The 20,860-nt window shown below is 40.7% G+C and overlaps 1 protein-coding gene across 15 annotated transcripts in view; it reads left to right on the top strand.

Moving 5' to 3' along the window:
- The window catches only part of ARHGAP32 (Rho GTPase activating protein 32), a 316,742-nt gene extending 297,570 nt beyond the window's left edge, over positions 1–19,172 (top strand). For all 15 annotated transcript variants that reach the window (XM_054525425.2, XM_054525429.2, XM_024255528.3 and 12 more), the window contains 8 exons: positions 1,531–1,638; positions 1,906–2,051; positions 2,619–2,814; positions 4,456–4,601; positions 6,644–6,715; positions 9,215–10,093; positions 10,782–11,827; positions 13,117–19,172. In XM_054525425.2, the coding sequence (XP_054381400.1) occupies positions 1,531–1,638; positions 1,906–2,051; positions 2,619–2,814; positions 4,456–4,601; positions 6,644–6,715; positions 9,215–10,093; positions 10,782–11,827; positions 13,117–15,369 (4,846 nt within the window). In that variant the 3' untranslated portion in view covers positions 15,370–19,172. The remainder of the gene's footprint in view (positions 1–1,530; positions 1,639–1,905; positions 2,052–2,618; positions 2,815–4,455; positions 4,602–6,643; positions 6,716–9,214; positions 10,094–10,781; positions 11,828–13,116) is intronic.
- The last annotated feature ends 1,688 nt before the right edge of the window (positions 19,173–20,860 follow it).

Below are 20,860 nucleotides of genomic sequence, written 5' to 3'. Positions count from 1 at the left end.
CACCCCACAACAGGCCCCGGTGTGTGATGTTCCCCTTCCTGTGTCCATGTGTTCTCATTGTTCAGTTCCCACCTATGAGTGAGAACATGCGGTGTTTGGTTTTTTGTCCTTGCAATCTAAATACATTTCTCAAGCTTCTCACCTCTATGTTATACCCAGGCCAGCCTCACGGCGGTTTGTCTTCCCTTAATTGTATACAGGAGAGACAGAGATTACCATTTTAATTGTAAAGCAACTACAATGCTCTTGAATGCACAGGCACTTTGGAGCCGCTCTGACCTTGATTTGAAATGCAGCACTGCCACTGCTAGTCTGTGGAACCCTGGCAACCTTGACTTTGGCCTCGGTACAAGGGGAATGGTAGTTCTGTGCTTGTTAGAGCTATTATGAGAATTAAATGAGACTGCTGGTAAAAGCCTTTTGAACAATGCCTAATGCCGAGTCTAACTATTATATTCCTTTTCCTCTCGAATTCATGTTAGGCCCATCTGAATCTTTGTGGCTCAGATGTAGACCACATTTTATCTTTCATTACTGTTTCATATAACACAGCCTTATATTTCTGTCTCCCATTCATTGTCCCCTTTTTTTTTTTAAGACAAGATCTCACTCTGTCACCCAGGCTGGAGTGCAGTGGCATGATCACAGCTCACTGCAGCCTCAACCTTCCTGTGCTGAAGCAGTCCTCCTGCCTCAGCCTCCTGAGTAGCTGGCACTACAGGCATGCACCATCACACCCAGCTAATTGTTTTTATACTTTTTGTAGAGATGGGGTTTCACTGTGTTGCCCGGGCTGGTCTTGAACTCTCGAGTTCAAGTGATCTGCCTGCCTCAGCCTCCCAGACTGTTGAGATCACAGGCATGAGCCATCACATCCAGCCCATTGTCTTTAATAGTTTTACTCTGGGTACTATTAGGTAGGACGCTTTGAGACATGCTAGGTGATAGATAATACCTCTGTGTGTGCATGCACACACACACACACACACACTTGGCACTTACCTGGTTTAACTTACATTTAAGCTGATCATGTCTTGTTTTCAAAAATACTCTTCCCTATTGTTTAATCTCAATATATATGGAATTGTTTAAGTAAAGCAAATTTTAAGTAGTCAACATAAACCAGAATATGAGGATTTGAATTAGGCTCTTTATTTCAAAAGCATATCCTTTGCTCAAATATTCTCCCCTTGATGCCTATTGGAATTTTTCTTTTAACTGTTTTTAGGCTTTTGAGACATTACTGTTCTCTTTCATAGGAGTGTTGAAATCCTTTCCTGTTAGTATGTCTGCTGCAAGTAGAATGGCATAACTTCAAAATATTATTTGTTCCAGAAACTAGCTTTGGTGGAAGATTCACTTCTAATAGTAATATTTCAACCTGTTAAGCAGGAAAAAAAGTTTTCTTGGGTTTGTATGGTCCCTTTCTTCATTTTGCTGTTGCAAACTTAGAAATTAATTAGCAGGCTTTTATGTTCTGTACTGCTGCATCATGTTTCTTTCTGTTAATATGTTATATTTTATTTCCAGAACACTGGAGTTCCTGATGAGACACTTGTCTCTTCTAGCTGACTATTGTTCCATCACAAATATGCATGCAAAAAATCTAGCAATTGTTTGGGCTCCAAACCTGTTAAGGTAATTTGCATTTCACTTATTAATTTTAGTAGAACTAATCCTAAATAAAAGGCTGATTCATTAGTGTTCCTTAAGGAAACTTTTAAAAGATTAAACAAATCTGTTCTTTTTATTTGCATCTCCCTAAAACAGGCAACTGGGCCTTAGCTAAGGGACAGTAAAAGTATGATTTCTTCCTCTGTTTGTCTGAGATTTACATGTTTAAAAAAAGAGGCCCTTTACGACTGCTATCTTTACAACTCTGTGATGAAAATGTTTACCTCACAGATCAAAACAGATAGAATCTGCCTGCTTCAGTGGAACAGCAGCTTTCATGGAAGTGAGAATTCAGTCTGTGGTTGTTGAGTTCATCCTGAATCACGTTGATGTGCTCTTCAGTGGCAAAATCAGCATGGTCATGCAAGAAGGGGCAGGTACAGCTCAGATGGGTTCTTTCCCTACCAGGAGTGTGTGTCTCAGCTTCCAAAGAAGTGGAAAACCATGCATTTCTTATCGCAACAAAAAAAAACATGTCACTGGTATAAGGCAGCTAATAATATATGGCTGTTTACCAAAATGCACAATTTGACAGTTATTTTGTGTGTATATAGTGAATACTACATATTAGACCTATTGTGATCTAAGTTCATGACATTTTAAAAAACTTGTCATTCATTATTGATGTATGTTAAAGTATAAAATGGAACAGGAGAAGAAAAATTGCTTCCAAAACTAAAAATATCTGAGTGATTGATCACCTTTCTTCGTATCTTTTAAGAAAGGAACACAGTTATTAAACGGTTTTATATGTATGTATGTGTGCCACTGGTATGTCCCCTTCAGTTTTTCATTTAATATAAAGCACTATGGTTTTTGCTGTTTAAAATACTTGAAGAAGATTTGAAACAACAGATAGGTAGATAGATGGAGAGATAGATACTAACAAATTGAATACACTCATGTAGTTAACTCTCTTCATCAGCTTCCTTTTCTTTTTGAAGCTTCTCTATCAAGGCCCAAGTCCCTCCTGGTATCCTCTCCATCCACCAAACTGCTGACATTGGAAGAGGCCCAGGCACGAACACAAGCTCAGGTCAATTCTCCAATTGTGACGGAAAATAAATATATCGAAGTAGGAGAAGGACCTGCTGCACTTCAGGGGAAATTTCATACCATAATTGAGTTCCCACTTGAAAGGTAAAATTTGTTAAATCCTATTTTAGGATATGATTTTCATAGCTGTGTCCTATTATTTTCTTTTAGTTTGCTTTTAATTTTGTATTTTAGTATTACTCTATTGAATTCTAGGCTAGTCCCAGAGAAACCTGTTTATTCGAATATGGATGATACTTACCACTGCATGGGGAATGATGCAAATGATTCTTGCTTTACAACATCATGTAATTTTATAAAAGAAGAACATCAGTGGTATAGGGAAAATTGTTGGGAAAAATAAGGATATACTGTCACTATATAGGGTTGATTTTTCTCTCTGAACTATGTTGTTTATAAATTTGTTTAGAAATAAGCTGTGTTGGAACAGTTTGTTCAGAAACTCAGGAATGGACAGTGACTTGTTTGGCACTGGTTTCACATTAAGGTTAGAAGAGATCAGTAGTGTGGTCTCCCGGCCAACAGCGTCAGCATCACCTGGTGATAATTGCTGGAAGTGCACATTGTGCAGTCGTCCAGTCACACCCCAGACCCACTGAATCAGAAACCCTGGGCGTGGGACCCAGCAACTGATCGTTCATCTAACTTTCCAGGTGATTCTGATGTCTGCTAGGACTTGGGAACCACTGCAGCAGTTCACTCTTTCAATGTCCCTTCCAGCTCTGAAATTCTGTTACTCTAAAGAAATGATAATAACATGGTTTCTGTATCTTCTTTACTAGGTTATAGTAGGAAGACTAATGTATGTAAAAGTTATTTTTGATGTCTCTGCTACTCCTTTGGCTATTACACATGAATGTAAGGATTTTGATTCTCTGGATTGGGTAGTACTAATATAACTTTAGAATTTGTTCTTCCCGTATTTTAGTAGACTCCTCTAACTTCCTTCACTTCCTGTGACTAAAAACATTCTATCAACAAAAAGTCGGAACAAACTCTTTTACTTTGTCACCCTGAGTTTGTCTTTAGCATCTTGATTTTATATTCTAGTTCCATAATTTACTCAAAGATTTATTTATGGAGTAGTAGTTAAGAGAGTAGATACTGGGATGTAGATAGGCCTGGGTTCCAATTCTGACTCCATCATTTAATAGTTTTATAATGTTAAAGAAGTTATTTGAACTTCTTAGTGTCATAATTTCCTTGGCTGCAAAATGAGAATAATAGTACCTACCTCATGTGGTTGTATCTGATTTAAAGGAGATATTACATATAAGGCAGGTAGCACGGTGCCTGGCATTCAGTATATGTTTGTTATTATTCTTAATCCTTGTCTTCTTTGTTTGCCTTTATTCTCTACTCACACCTAAAATCATTTTCTTTAACTGTGTATTATTTTTGGACACTTAATATTTCCTATTCCAAGATACGTCTTATTCCCACTTATTTTGCAGTTTGTGAGGTTGGATCCAAATATGAAGATATGTATAAAAATGATCTTTGTGAAAATAGTTACTAGTACTAAAATCCGCATGTTTAATATCCATTTTCTGCTTTGGCTGCACTGTGTAGAGTGTGCTGTCTGGAAGGTGGATGTTTGCTTACTGTTTCACTTATGCCTCTCCAGGCTGTTTGGTTCTTTCTGTCATGTGTTCATTTCTTTTCTATAAGAAAAGACAGACCCATGGCTATCTTAATGTTGATTGATTATTTTCTCTTTCATAGAAAGAGGCCTCAAAATAAGATGAAAAAGTCTCCTGTGGGTAGCTGGCGTTCCTTTTTCAACTTGGGGAAATCATCATCTGTTTCTAAACGAAAGCTGCAGCGGAATGAGAGTGAGCCTTCAGAGATGAAAGCCATGGCTCTGAAGGGTGAGTGCCTGGGAGATGCTCACTTCTGCTGCTGTCATGATGGTCTTCGGTTGCTCTGGGCACGTTCTTCACATAGTGTTATGATCTGCTTCCATAACGTGTTCACAGTTGTGTCACACATACAGAGTGTCTTCTCTCACCAATTCTTTATTTCTAAATTGAAAAGTAACATAAATTATATGTAAATATGTAGAAGTACACAATTTCTTTTCTTAGGGAAACTATATAGATTATATATAGTGTAAATGTGATTAAATTCACATATACCTTGTATATTGTTGTAAATAAATACTGCTACAGTGTCTAAATTTATTGATCTGTATTTTTACAGATCTAAAAAATTTCAAAACTGTTTCAACGTAACTTTCAAGTTTATAACTCTTTTAACTAAAGAAGGTATTTTTTATTAGGTGTCTCATTAATAGAGTATCTTATTAGATCAAATAAATCTATTACTGTCGAAAAACTACTCTTTTAAAAATAGTTTAAAAGCCATATTCGATTAACTTCTGAATCTAGGAAGGATAGTAGTACTTTCTTCTTAGGTAATGTTAGAAGTATAATGTTCAATTCATTTAATTCGTCATTCAGTTTGCAATCGTGTAGAGCATGTGCTAGCTATTTTGATAGCAGGCTCTGCAGATAGAAAATTAAGGTAGTACCTCTGCCTTCCAAGTCAAATAAGTCATACATGTGAAAAAGTAAATTTTAACGCAGAATCATAGTTATCGAAATAGTGGTTTAGGCTAGGTACAGTGGCTTACACCTGTAATCCCAACACTTTGGGAGGCCAAGTCGGGAAGATCGCTTGAAGCCAGGAGTTCAAGACCAGCCTGGGCAACAAAGTGAGGCCCTGAATCCACAAAATAATCATAATAAATTGCAAATAAGCAAGGCTAGGTGGCACACACCTCTAGTCTCAGCTACTCTGGAGGCTGAGGTAGGAGGATTACTTGAGCCCAGGAGGTTGAGGCTGCAGTGAGCTATGGTTGTGCCACTGCACTCCAGCCTGGGTGACAAAGCGAAATATAGTCTCTTAAAAAATAAAAGAAATAGTTACATGAGGTAGTTATGGTAGGAATTGTCAACTCTTGTAGAGGAGGGGCTAGTGGTTAGAAAATACACCTTTGATGTGGGTTTTCAAGGAGAAGTAGGGATTCACCTAACTGACAGGGGACTAAGAATGGTATTTCAGGAGATGGGAGCGGAGTGAAAAGCCAGCTGAGGGCTGAATTCTGGAGAGAAGCAATGTTTAAAGGTGGGAAGGGAAGAACTGTCATGAGAGGAGAGTAAAAAGAGATGATTATAAAGGTAGGCAGAGAAAAAAAGAGATGCATGCTATCCTCAGCAGGGGAGGAGAGGGTTAAAAAGAAAGTGTTCGTAGTGCTGCCAAGGGGTTAAAGAGGATGAAGATATTTAGCGAATAAGATTCACATATGTATGTAAAGTTGCCTGTGTTAGTATCCCAGAGTTCCTGTAACAAATTACCACAAGTCAAGTGGTAAAAAAAAAACACAGAATTTTTTTCCCTCGTGGTTCTAGAAGCTCAAAATCTGAAATCAAGGTATCAGCAGGGCTGTGCTTGCTCCAGAGGCTCCAGGGAAAAATCCTTCCTTGCCTTTCCAAGCTCCTCGTGGCTCCTGGCATTCCTTGATGTGTGGCAGCACCCTCCAATCTTTGCCTCCATCTCCACATGGCTATCTCTGTGTTTTCTTACAAGGACACCAGTCATTGGGTGGAGAGCCCACTCTAAATCCAGCATAATGTCATCTCAAGGTATCATATTGGTCTTTAGGAAATGTAAAAGAAAGAAGCATCTTAGTTAATGTCTATGCTCAAATTCATAATCCTTTAGAAAAGAGATTTTTCACAAGGGAAACCATTTGAGAACAGTGTAACACATATAATAGAGTACTAAATTGCTGTCAAAATGTACAGCTAATCACTCTCAAAAGTTTAAATGTATCAAGAAAACACTAATCCCGTTAACCACATATGTAACAAATAAGAAATCTTCACACTATTTGTTTTTTATTCTTCAGGTGGCAGGGCAGAAGGAACCCTCCGTTCAGCTAAAAGTGAGGAGTCTCTTACATCTCTCCATGCAGTTGATGGTAAGACTAAAAGCATCAGTCAATTTATTCTGTAATATATTGCATAAAGGAATACTGCAATTGAGTATATTTTTATATATCTGTGCTTAATAAATAGGCTATTAACTCATTTCTTAGGAATACTAGTATCTATTTAGTATTATTCAGATTAAAATTCACTGGTGCTTTCACATGGTAGCAGTCTTTAATCTTTTCATTTTTGGCATGACTGCTATTCAGTTTACATAAAAGTAGCCAAAATATTTCAAGTTAACCATTTATATTTATTAATGTCTAGTGAAAACTTGTGTTATTACTGTTTCCTTTAGATTTTACAATGGGAGCATAATTTTATAAAGCGTATAATTAAGCAGTTTTGATATTTAGACCAGTAGTCTTTTGTCTAGCAAATGGCTTAACCTGGTCTTAAATTTCATAGATTGGATTGATTACATGTGGTCCTCAGTTACAAGGATAATTAGTACTTGGAGAAGGCAACTTAAAATAAATCTTTGGCCAGACGTGGTGGCTCATGCCTGTAATCCCAGCACTTTGGGAGGCCAAGATGGGTGGATCACCTGAAGTCAGGAGTTCCACACCAGCCTGGCCAACATGGCAAAACCCCATCTCCACTAAAAATACAGAAGTTAGTTGGGCGTAGTGGTGGGCGCCTGTAACCCTAGCTACTTGGGAGGCTTAGGCAGGAGAATCGCCTGAACCCAGGAGGCGGAGGTTGCAGTGAGTCTAGATTGCACCACTGCACTCCAGCCTGGGTAACAAGAGTGAAACTCTGTCTCCAAAAAAAAAAAAAAAAATTTTAAATAGGGACCCAAATTTCATGGTTAAGAGTGAAAAGAGGTTTGACTGCAATGTAACTTAAAAAACAAAACTAAAAAATTGTGCAAATAAGTTTATTTTCTCTTTTATTTAGCAAAAGTTGGATTATGGTTACATCTATGCACTAATTTTTAGAATAAAGAATTCAATGTCAATTTGGAAGAAGCTATTTTTTTTTATAAAACCGTGTAATAGCATAATAGGACATTCTTCACTTACTTGAATTGAGTTTTGCCATTGCAGCAGAATTATAAAGAAAGTCCTTTTAAAAAAACTAACCAAGAGCTACATTGATTTCCAAAGGGCTTGTCTTAATCCAGTGATACTCAAGAGCAAGTGAAATCTTGCTCTTTTGAAATATCCTGAAGTATCATCATCTTGGTCAGCTTTCTCATCTTCATTTAATAACACTTCTAACTGCCAGATCCTCACTGACCAGTGGCTTTGCTTTGATTCCAGAAATTCTTCCCCATCACTTTATCCGAGTGGCTGACATCATATGAGTTTTCCAAGATTTTCAATTAAACTAGTCAAGATAACCTACAAAAACAATGCAGCAAGCTAGGTGGATACTAGTGTTAAGCAGAAGATATTTGTAAGGAATTAATTTTATGGGTGATCAGTACATTTGTGAATATATATATATATATATTAGACAGAGTCTTGCTTTGTTGCCCGGTTTAGAGTACAGTGGTGCAATCTTGGATCACCGCAACCTCTAACTCCCGGTTTAAGTGATTGTCTTGCCTCAGCCTCCCGAATAGCTGGGACTACAGGCGTGCACCACCACGCCTGGCTAACTTTTATATTTTTGGTAGATACGGGGTTTTGCCACTTAGGCCAGGCTAGTCTCAAACTCCTGACCTCAGGTGATCTGCCCACCTCAGCTGCCCAAAGTGCTGGGATCACAGGCATGATCCGCCGTGACCGGCCAATATATTTATATTTATTAAGATAGTTTCTGCCTCTTTAAATTACTTTTTAACTATGGCAATTAAAATAATCCTAATAGAATAGAGAGTTTCTTTTTTACCAGTGGGATATTTAGCAACATCGTAAAATTATGTAATACTCTCTGCCACTCTTGAGAACTCTGCTTGGGAAACTTAAAACCTATTCTTAAAGAAAAAAATGAAGTTCTTGTTTAGTATCTGAAAGGAATTTTTTACTAAATATACGTAAATACTTTATGGGATTGTAAAGATTTTTTAATTGAGAAGTTTAATTTATTTAGAAATTTGAATATTGTAAGGATGTTTCCCCACAAAAAAAAATCCATTTTGCTATTATAGATTCAAAATGCCACTCTAAGTGATTAATTCCACCTCATAAGTCATATGAGGACCAGTGATAAAATAAGACATAAAGAAATGAAAAACTTGCCCAAAGTCACACCAAGAATCAGTGTTGGATTAGTAATAGAATCCAAGCATTCTGAGTTCTTTTTCCTCTCCAGACCGTGAAATTCTGATTCTATCACGTGTTTGCTATTTAGCATTTGGTTTTGGAGTTCTATTATCTCAAGTTTAAATGATCTGTGTGCACTCAAAGAATTTTCAGAAAATGAGAAGTAACACTTCCTTCACCTGGATAGTAAGTTACTGCTGTGCTGAGTAGGTGACTTACCACAGCATTCTGTATCTAGGATGTTCTTACTTTGACATTGTTATTCATTTTTTCCAGGTGATTCTAAGCTCTTCCGACCCAGAAGACCCAGATCTTCCAGTGATGCACTGTCTGCCTCTTTTAATGGAGAAATGCTGGGGAACCGCTGTAACTCCTATGATAACCTGCCTCATGACAATGAGAGTGAGGAGGAAGGAGGGCTGCTTCATATCCCAGCCCTTATGTCTCCTCATTCAGCTGAGGATGTTGACTTGAGCCCACCAGACATTGGAGTAGCCAGCCTGGATTTTGATCCAATGTCGTTTCAATGTAGTCCTCCTAAGGCCGAATCAGAATGTCTGGAGAGTGGTGCTTCCTTTTTAGATTCACCAGGATACTCCAAGGATAAACCAAGTGCCAATAAAAAGGATGCAGAAACAGGTGGTAGCCAATGTCAGACTCCAGGAAGCACAGCAAGCTCTGAACCTGTTTCTCCTCTTCAGGAGAAACTGAGTCCATTCTTTACCCTGGACTTGAGCCCGACTGAAGAGAAATCACCTAAGCCATCCTCCTTTACTGAAAAGGTCGTCTATGCTTTCTCTCCGAAGATAGGACGGAAATTAAGCAAATCACCTTCTGTGAGCATATCTGAGCCAATTTCAGTGACCCTACCACCACGGGTGTCAGAAGTCATTGGTACAGTCTCAAATACCACAGCTCAGAATGCATCATCTTCAACCTGGGACAAATGCGTTGAAGAAAGGGATGCCACGAATAGATCCCCCACCCAGGTAGTAAAGATGAAAACAAATGAGACAGATGCCCAGGAAGCATATGAATCTGAAGTCCAGCCCCTGGACCAGGTGGCTGCTGAAGAAGTAGAATTGCCAGGGAAAGAGGATCAGTCTGTCTCAAGCAGTCAGAGTAAGGCTGTAGCTTCTGGACAGACTCAGACAGGTACCGTTTGTTTTCCTCCATTCTTTCTTTAAGTTAAGAGGGATCTTCAATCCTGTGTGCCATCTGTGCCTTTTAAAAGAGAAATTTGTCCACAGCTAGCTTTTAATCAAAGAGAATGCTTTTCTGGGTGGTGCTGATGGCTCAAAGCCCTAAATTAAAAGCAGTCAAACAAAACTCCCCAAAAGGGCCAATGGTCCTGCTTCAAATCTTCACAAAATTCCCCTTATCTCTTTGGACGGTGAGAATTCGTGGATAATTTTTGCACAACTGCGTAGCTCTCGATTCTGTTTTCTCTTCTGATAAAATATCTTTATTGTAGCCTTCCAAGTTAACAAGCCAGCTACACCATCAAATATAAAAACTGTTCATAATAACAGTCTACAAGCACTTGAAGCTTGTTTTCTAAGCAATCTTTTCTGAGCCAGGTGAGGGACCTGCTTTTTTCCCCCCATCTCTGTAGCAATTCAAGAAGAGATTGCGGTCTTTATACACTGTTTGTTTTAGTTTTCCTTCTGAACCAGATGTGTTTTCTACAGCATTTGCATGTGGGATAGAAGATCATGGATTGCCATTTTGAAATATGGAAGGCACCTATTTTTTAATGATCACATGGGGAGTGTTTGGCTTTCCATTTAGGATAACGTAAGCTACCTTTTCACTCTCATTTTTTTTCCCAATTTCCCACTAGGAGCAGTTACCCATGACCCCCCTCAGGATTCCGTTCCTGTCAGTTCAGTCTCTCTTATCCCACCACCACCGCCTCCGAAAAATGTTGCCCGAATGTTGGCGCTAGCATTAGCTGAGTCCGCACAGCAAGCCTCAACTCAGTCATTGAAGAGACCAGGGACCTCTCAGGCTGGGTATACAAATTATGGAGACATAGCGGTGGCTACAACTGAAGATAATCTGTCCAGTTCTTACTCTGCAGTTGCTCTAGATAAGGCCTATTTCCAAACCGATCGACCAGCAGACCAGTTCCACCTTCAGAATAATGCACCAGGAAACTGTGACCATCCTCTACCAGAGACAACAGCTATTGGGGATCCTACCCATTCCAACACAACTGAATCTGGGGAGCAACATCACCAAGTAGACTTAACAGGGAATCAGCCACATCAAGCATATTTATCTGGGGACCCAGAAAAGGCCAGAATTACTTCAGTTCCCTTAGACTCAGAGAAGTCTGATGATCATGTAAGTTTCCCTGAAGACCAGTCTGGGAAGAACAGTATGCCAACTGTCTCCTTCTTGGATCAGGACCAGTCTCCACCCCGTTTCTACAGTGGAGATCAGCCTCCTTCTTATCTTGGTGCAAGTGTGGATAAACTCCATCACCCTTTAGAATTTGCAGACAAATCTTCCACACCTCCTAATTTACCTAGGGATAAAATCTTCCTTCCTTCTGGGTCCCTTGCAGACAAATCACCCACACCTCCTAATTTACCTAGCGATAAAATCTACCCTCCTTCTGGGTCCCCCGAAGAGAATACCAGCACAGCCACCATGACTTACATGACAGCTACTCCAGCAACAGCCCAAATGAGCACCAAGGAAGCCAGCTGGGATGTGGCTGAACAACCCACCACTGCTGATTTTGCTGCTGCCACACTTCAGCGCACTCACAGAACTAATCGTCCCCTTCCCCCTCCACCTTCCCAGAGATCTGCAGAGCAGCCACCAGTTGTGGGGCAGGTACAAGCAGCAACCAATATAGGATTAAATAATTCCCACAAGGTAAGAAGGGGAAGATATCAGTGGGATGAAATATACTATTACCAAAGGTATGTCACTTTTCAGCAGGGTGTGGTGTTATCTTTGAGTCAGACGCAACAATTACTTTTAAGCCCTGTGGCCGGTTTCCATGAAATAGTTCCCATTTGAGGTTGGAGTCTGCCGTTACCTTGATGCTGGCTTTTCCCCAGGAAAGGAGTAGCTCCTAGATGACTATAGCTTAACTATACCTGCTCCCTTTTCTTCCTAAAGTGTCTTGGTAGTTTATTCCAGTAACACAAAGAGATCAGGATCAAATGAGACAAAGTGGGCTTTACGGTTGTGGGTTGCTTTTTAAATTTTTTTTCCAACTCCATCACTGACTCATTGTGACTTTGGGCAAGTCATTTACCTACCCTCTGCCAATTATTCACAGTTACACAATGAAAATACTTCCTTCTCAAAACATTCGTTAAGACTGTCTGCCTTGCAGACATTTTGGAAGTATAAGAGATTATAGTGCCTTGGGATTTTTTGTTACTTTCCTAGCATTCACCAGCAGTTTGTCCCATAGTCAGGTACCTGTTTCAATGAGAGAATGTAGTATGCAGAATGCTAAGGTTTCTTCCTGAATTTCCTCTATTTTAAGAAAGTGCCACAGGTTGTTTTTCTTTTATATGGTCACCTTGAACTATTAATAGAACTTAAGATTTTAGACTTTAGTGGAGGATGCTGTGTTTACTGCTTCTCAAGGATAGCATGTTTTCAGTATGAGGATTATCTTTGGCCAGACTAAGGTGGAATCAAAGGTAGGAGAGAGGCAGTAGCCTCTGATTTGAATATTGCCTTTCCCTATTTTCAAAGCCCTAAAACTGCTGTGTACAACTGTGAATTTCTAAAGTCTCTCCAGATGATAAAATTAACTCTTAATTTAACAAAATGTCCTTGGTGTTGAGACTGAGCTAGACCAATAGACTGGTTATGTATTTTTAAGCTCTACAGTATTACTTGACTAAACCTCTCTTTTGGTTTGTATATTAAAATTATGCCATAGGCAACCTCATCACGCATTTAAAACCTCTCATAAATTAGAAAACTTTGAATAGTTCTCCAAAGATAATACTGGGTATTGTACAAAATAGCAGCACAAGCCTTCTTTTCCTAGCAATGGGTACAGATTCATTGCAACCACATGGCTTGGGAAAGTTCAAGCTGCTACCCAACCAGCCTCAATTTGTGAGTTACAAATTTAATAGTACTTGATTCATAGAGGGAACAAAAAATAGACCCATAGTATTATCATCTTTCAATAGGTTCAAGGAGTAGTTCCAGTTCCAGAGAGGCCACCTGAACCTCGAGCCATGGATGACCCTGTGTCTGCCTTCATCAGTGACGGTGGTGCTGCTGCTGCTCAGTGTCCCATGGCTACAGCTGTCCAGCCAGGCCTGCCTGAGAAAGTGCGGGATGGTGCCCGGGCCCCGCTGCTGCACCTGCGCGCCGAGTCTGTCCCTGCACATCCCTGTGGCTTTCCTGCACCACTGCCCCCCACCAGGATGATGGAGAGTAAGATGGTTGCTGCCATACACTCCAGCAGTGCAGATGCCACCAGCAGTTCAAATTATCATTCCTTTGTCACTGCTTCATCCGCCTCTGTGGATGGTGCATTGCCTTTACCACTTCCTGTCCCACAACCTAAGCATGCTTCTCAGAAAACAGTTTACTCCTCCTTTGCTAGGCCCGATGTCACCACTGAACCCTTTGGTCCAGAAAACTGTTTGCATTTCAATATGACTCCAAACTGCCAGTACCGTCCCCAGAGTGTACCTCCACATCACAATAAATTGGAGCAGCACCAAGTGTATGGTGCCAGGTCAGAGCCACCAGCCTCCATGGGTCTTCGTTATAACACATATGTGGCCCCAGGAAGAAACGCATCTGGACACCACTCCAAGCCATGCAGCCGGATCGAGTATGTGTCTTCTTTGAGCTCCTCTGTTAGGAATACCTGTTACCCTGAAGACATTCCGCCATACCCTACCATCCGGAGAGTGCAGTCTCTCCATGCTCCGCCGTCTTCCATGATTCGCTCTGTTCCCATTTCACGGACAGAAGTTCCCCCAGATGATGAGCCAGCCTACTGCCCAAGACCCCTGTACCAATATAAGCCATATCAGTCCTCCCAGGCCCGCTCAGATTATCATGTCACTCAGCTTCAGCCTTACTTTGAGAATGGCCGGGTCCACTACAGGTATAGCCCATATTCCAGTTCTTCTAGTTCCTATTACAGTCCAGATGGGGCCCTGTGTGATGTGGATGCCTATGGCACAGTCCAGTTGAGACCCCTTCACCGCCTTCCCAATCGAGACTTTGCTTTCTACAATCCTAGGCTGCAAGGAAAGAACTTGTACAGTTATGCTGGTTTGCCTCCACGTCCCCGGGCCAACGTGACTGGCTATTTCTCTCCCAACGACCATAATGTAGTCAACATGCCTCCGGCTGCTGATGTAAAGCACACCTACACCTCATGGGATCTTGAGGACATGGAAAAATACCGCATGCAGTCCATCCGGAGAGAGAGCCGTGCTCGGCAGAAGGTGAAAGGGCCTGTCATGTCCCAATATGATAACATGACCCCGCCTGTGCAGGACGACTTGGGTGGGATCTATGTCATCCATCTGCGTAGTAAATCAGATCCTGGGAAAACTGGACTCCTCTCAGTGGCAGAAGGAAAGGAGAGCCGCCATGCAGCCAAGGCCATCAGTCCGGAGGGAGAGGACCGCTTCTATAGGAGGCATCCCGAGGCAGAGATGGACAGAGTCCATCACCACGGAGGCCATGGTAGCACGCAGCCAGAGAAGCCATCCCTGCCTCAGAAGCAGAGCAGCCTGAGGAGCAGGAAGCTTCCTGACATGGGCTGCAGTCTCCCTGAGCACAGGGCACACCAGGAAGCAAGCCATAGGCAGTTCTGTGAGTCAAAGAATGGGCCCCCTTATCCCCAGGGAGCTGGCCAGTTAGATTATGGGTCCAAGGGGATTCCAGACACTTCTGAGCCAGTCAGCTACCATAACTCTGGAGTAAAATATGCTGCATCCGGGCAAGAATCTTTAAGACTGAACCACAAAGAGGTAAGGCTCTCAAAAGAGATGGAGCGACCCTGGGTTAGGCAGCCTTCTGCCCCAGAGAAACACTCCAGAGACTGCTACAAGGAGGAAGAACACCTCACTCAGTCAATGGTCCCACCCCCTAAACCAGAGAGGAGTCATAGCCTCAAACTCCATCATACCCAGAACGTGGAGAGGGACCCCAGTGTGCTGTACCAATACCAACCACACGGCAAGCGCCAGAGCAGTGTGACTGTTGTGTCCCAGTATGATAACCTGGAAGATTACCACTCCCTGCCTCAGCACCAGCGAGGAGTCTTTGGAGGGGGCAGCATGGGGACATATGTGCCCCCTGGCTTTCCCCATCCACAGAGCAGGACCTACGCTACAGCTTTGGGTCAAGGGGCCTTCCTGCCCGCAGAGTTGTCCTTGCAGCATCCTGAAACACAGATCCATGCAGAATGAGCCCTGGGAGCAATAGAGTTGAAGCAGCCTCTGCTGGACAGTGGACTGTTCTATTTTTTTTCAATAACCAAAAAGATTAAAAAAACAAAAAATACTATAAAACCCCTGACCACATTTAAAAAAAGATAATAAAAGTAAACAAATCGTATCTTTTTCCCCTTCCCTGCTTCATTACCCCCTCTTCCATCTATAGACTTTGTCATTTTTGTCTTTAGAAAAGATCTGAAGGATGGTAAAGCCCCGTGCTGAAACCCAGTAGAGAAACCTGTCTCAGGACACACTTGCCATCTAGGGCTAGCTTGAAAGAGCCTGAGGACTGCCTTTAACTGAATTTGAATTCAGCATTGTCCTTTCTTCTTAGTATTTGCTGCATAATTGAGAGCAGTTCACATCGATTTCCTGGTAGGCGTCTGCATTCCCCGTTGTGTTCCTGCTTCTCCTTCAGTAGCTGCACAACTTGCGCAGATTGACACACTGTTGTCACTTCATTCTCCCCGTCTGAGAAGGATCTTGTGTTCAGTTAGAGTCGTGGAAAAATCCCTGATCCTTCAAGATCAGTCAGACAGTTAGCAACATTATAATTAAAAATAAGAAATTAAGACTTTAAACATTTGGTAGAGTCATCATAAAACACCAGACCACTTAGACTCAGGCTGAACCATACTCTTTCTATTCTTATTTTTCATCCTTGTTCCTCACAGTTCAGTGAACGGGCTCATATCATGACAGAAGGGATTTTTAAAAGTTACTATTTAAGGAAACTTCTTTAGGTGGAAGAAAGTAAAGTTCTTATTGTCAGTGAACTTTGTTAGCACCAGAAAACTCTATTGATGCTTTTAATGCATTGCCTGCCTTCAGGTTTTCTTCTTACCCCACCCCTCAATAAGATTTGGTGAGTTGTAATTTGAGTAAAACATGTTATACCATTGGTTTTCCTAAATTATCAACTTTCTTTCATTAAAAAAAAAAAAAAAAAAGCCCAGCATGGTTTGACTGGATAGACACACATAATTTATTATGAATATAAATTTCCATGTTTGTTTCTGTTGCTAAACCAGAGTACAGGGTCCCTGGGAATTTAAGTAGCTACGCATTGTCTATTATTAGACTGCAAGTTCCTGCAATAACCGCTTAGTTCACAGCCCCATTTCACCAGTGGAGTTCTGGGCAGTTATTGCTGTCCTAAGGCATTGCTGTTGTTTGCTTACTCTATACTTGTGTGATCACAGTCTTGTTGTAATTACCATCTGCACCAGCATTTCAGGTATAGCTCTTTATAACTCTGGAGACATGTAAAACATGTTTAACACCCACGACTTTTGAAAGTTGCATTCCTTATCAGAGTAGGAACTCTCTAGCCCAACTCCATTCTATGTTCTTAGCTCCCTCCACCCCCAAAATACATCAGACTAGCAAGGCAGTCCTATGTTTACAAAACGAGTTTAGATTGTCATTTCATTCCATAACTCTCAATAATACTCAAGTTTTATACATTTACGTATTTTAAATGCTCGGTCTGTAGAAGACACTAGGAGAATTGCATTCCATTTATTGGATGGTTGCTGCTCTGGCTTTTTAGAACTTGAAATTAATTTTTATTTAGAGCAAAGGAGGAAATCTTTTAAGAGGCTAAAATCATGCTGCTATTATTGCTGTGAAATTGTATAAAGATTAGGATTCATGCCAGTTTTTATTTTAAAAAATAATGTGCATTTTAAGGGTTTATATTTAGAAAAAAATAAAATGTTTTAAGAACAACACATTGATATGTGGAAATATTCTGTAAGGTTTTCTTTTGTTCCCTTAGAATTCATTGGAGGGATGCAGTAAAAACTAGTAGAAACCTTGAAACACCCATATGTGAAAAGGTCTGTGGAAATTGAGGCCTCTACATTAAAAGTGCAGACCCGACTGTTTTACAGTCAAAGTGCTAGGAAACCTGATAGGATACTTCCCTTTGGCACAAAAACACCCTGGGTGCTACATACAGGAGTTTGACCTTTGGTGAATATGTGGCACTAATTTTTTTTTACCTTAATCATACTTTTGTTAAGTAGGCAACCCATTGCCCCTTGGAGACCACACCAGCCCTGTAAGTTCTCACCAGCAGCATGGAGGTTAGGAAGAGGGGCTGCTGTGACCAGGAGATACACATGGCTTTAAGTAACTGAGAGCCTAAAGAAAGTAACCCAGGGATTCCGGTCCAGTTTTAATATTTGTGGATTTGTTGTCACACACATTGTTTAGTCCTGAAACTAAAGCCTATTTTATAAATAGTAGGGTTAATTCCTCAAAACAATTTCTTAATTAATAAATGTCCTATGGGTTTAGAAATATCAGGTAAATATTTCGAATACAGAATGATGATTGCAATTACTGTTATAAGTGTGAAACACAAACTTTAGATCAAATCTAGAGTTGCTTCATTTAATGCATGCTAGCAACAGCCTTAATTTTGGATTCAGTTATTTGAAACACTTTTCCGGCATCTTTCCCTTTCTAATGTTGTGGGGTGGAAACCGGACGGCAAATCACTGTGAGCCGGATACCTCAGCACAGTCCACCTTGTGTGTGACTTCACAAATGGGGTAACTGAATGTTCTTACTTTCAAATTTTGACATGGAGCATTATGATCAAGGAAATGGAGCTGCCTTATACATTAAACCCGTGATTTAATCCTATTGACATTTTCATAGCCATGCCTCCGGATTTTATCTTTTTGGCAAAATTCTGATTCCACAGTTTGGTCTGATTGAAATAAATATTCCCTGGAAGTCTGGCTAAAAATTTTGCTAACAATCCCAGAGGTGCCATCTTCTTCTTAATAAATTTCATCGGAGCCTTATTTCTTACTATATTCAATTTCCTTTCAAACATGCAAGTCCCTGGGATGGTCCCACGACTAGGGCCTGCACATTTCTTACAATGGCAAAGCATTTTTTAAAATTTAGGGTCAGGTTGAAAAATTCTAGGACTAATTCTGTAGAGAGGAGGGACTGTTAACTAACGTGAGTGGGGACAGAGGAGTAGGTTACCACATTTGGAGCAGTAATAGATGCAAACGATGTAAATTTGAAATTTGCCCCTTTAGTTAAAGAAGGAGCCTGCAAAGTCCATTTCTCTGTTTTCAGCCGTGTCAGTCACCCATTTAGGATGTTGGCAAAGTATTGCTTGAGCAGAATGAAAGCAAAAGTATGTCAGAGAGTTACTTCTTCCCCATGGTTAGAGGCATGTGATTTTCAGCACTGTGTGTTACAGAAATGTCAGGAATGGTGTATTATAACGTGTGCAAGATAATGTCAGTGTGCACAGAGGGTCTTTTTTCCTTATCTGATTAGTACTGTTAATGTTCAAAGAATAAAAATGGTTTTACAGTTTAGATTCTGAGATAGCAAAACCTGATTTTTCAACCATGACCTGCATGAGAGAAGCATCCTAGGAAGTCTTAGATCATACTTTTGAGTTTTTAATTTTAATTTATATAGTGTTTTTTTATGTCTTAATATTTTTGTGAACTGGTGTAAATTGTTAATGCATATAAGCTTGTGTATTTTTGTAAATAGTTTTGTGATTTATTTCTTGCCCCATATGTAAATATTTAGAGTCTCATTTCTTGCAAACTTATTTGAAGCTGAGTTGTGGGTTTGGGTTTTGTTTGTTTCTTTGGTTGCAGGGTGGGGTGGGGGGTGGCAGGGGAGGGAGGAAGGGATTTTTGTACCTGGAGATGGAGATATCTTGTGGTTTAAAGCAAATGTCCCACTGAAAGTGATTCAAATATCAACAGAATTATTTCAGGTTAAAACAGACTGCTTTGTGTATGTGTTTCCTTTTTGACCTAATATGAATTATAATGAAATAGTGGGGGTGATTGATTTGGGGAATTGGGACCAAAGGACACACATTTTTATGACACATCCTATTATGCCCAGTGGTACGTTATATGAGGAACGGGGTTAAGTGTCTCCTGTCGTTATCTATTTACCATCTTTTGCTGCCTGGCCACGTTTCCCCCAAGTCAAACACTGTTCCCTGTAGAGCGGTGGAGGCCTCTTGATCCATCCTGGAGAGTCTGGGCTGACTTGCTGCTTCCTGCTCCTGAAGGAGTCCACGCTCCACTCTTGCAGCCTGGTTCCCGAGTGTGCACTTCTCAGGAAACTGAATCAGCTTATCTCAGGATCCTTCAAAGGGGATTCTGAATAAAACCATATCTTTACAGATTCCCAGGAAACATCTTGGACATCCTGTTTTCTCTCTCTTAAGGGTGAAATGACCATAAAAGAATCATGCCCCAGATGAGGCCACCTGTGGTGAGCTGGCTCGCAGCAAACCCAGATCAAGTGTCATTGAGACAGTGGCTCTAGATGTGAACCGAGTACTGCAAGTGACCCAGCTGCCCAGCAGGGCTCCAGAGTTTCTTCTGCTGCCACAGTTCTCAAAACAAATACTTCAGTATCAACCAGGACTTAAAGGTGAGGCGGGGAGGACCCTCAATATTCAGCTGTTGAATATTGGTTTTCCTATTGAGAGTCAAATTGCAAATCATTCTTCATTTTAAGGTGTTAGAGGCCTATTTTTTTTCTTGCCAGCAATAGGAAGAGTTGCCTGTTTATTCCAGATGGCCCTAGTAAGCCAACCGTCTTTTCTGTGCCTGCATACCACACTCCAGACCTCAGCAAAGATACAGCATCTGCTTCAGTAAGCGTCCTCAGACCTGAATAAGTGTTCCCATGGAAACTGCTCAGATGGGGTGAAAGAAAAGATGCAGCCGCAGCTCCACTGGGTCTTCACAGTTTTCAGGACTCTGCTTTCCATGCCAACTAGTTCATCACCAAACTTATTTTATACTGACAAAAATATGGCACCTACCTCTTAAAATGTGTATCACTGAGGAATCAGTAACACGTATATTCGTGGTGGTTGAGATTTTAGTCATTTGTGGTTGTACAGGAAGAGGCACATTTTAAAGTAACACTGACTCCCCATCCAGTAAAACCTTGGGCATCTGGAAACACCAGAAATAAGACGTTTTAGTTGGTCATGTTTTTCATACAGTTGACAGTGTACCTCTGAAAAAGTATAAGCTGTAATTTTATTTTAGACACTTTAATCAAAATACTTCCAGAATATATTTCCAACCACAAATTTTGTGGCCAGTGTAGTTTCATCACGTGTATCAATAGATTACTGCACCACGCATAACTTAGGGATATCCTCGGGGGCACACTGAGATAAAAGATTTGCGTTTATACCAAGTGGTTTAATGCCAGTTCTTATGTTTTCGTACCCCTTTTTTTCAGTTTCATATGTCTTTGCTGCTGTCACTTTTTGTTACTGTCTAGGAACTACCTATAAACCCTCCTCTTCCTTTTTATCTTTGTAATTCTAATGTGGGGAGCAAAAGTAGTTCTGAACTGGAGTCCTGAAAGGTTATCCTGAATCGTGTGGACTTTGTGTTGTCTATTTTTTGTTACTCTGAGGCTCTTGTTTTCT

Source organism: Pongo abelii, chromosome 9 (genome assembly GCF_028885655.2).
Source record: "Pongo abelii isolate AG06213 chromosome 9, NHGRI_mPonAbe1-v2.0_pri, whole genome shotgun sequence".
NCBI classification, from domain to species: domain Eukaryota; kingdom Metazoa; phylum Chordata; class Mammalia; order Primates; family Hominidae; genus Pongo; species Pongo abelii.
The sequence above is the reverse complement of the archived record's forward strand: the minus strand, read 5'-3'. Positions and strand labels throughout refer to the sequence as shown.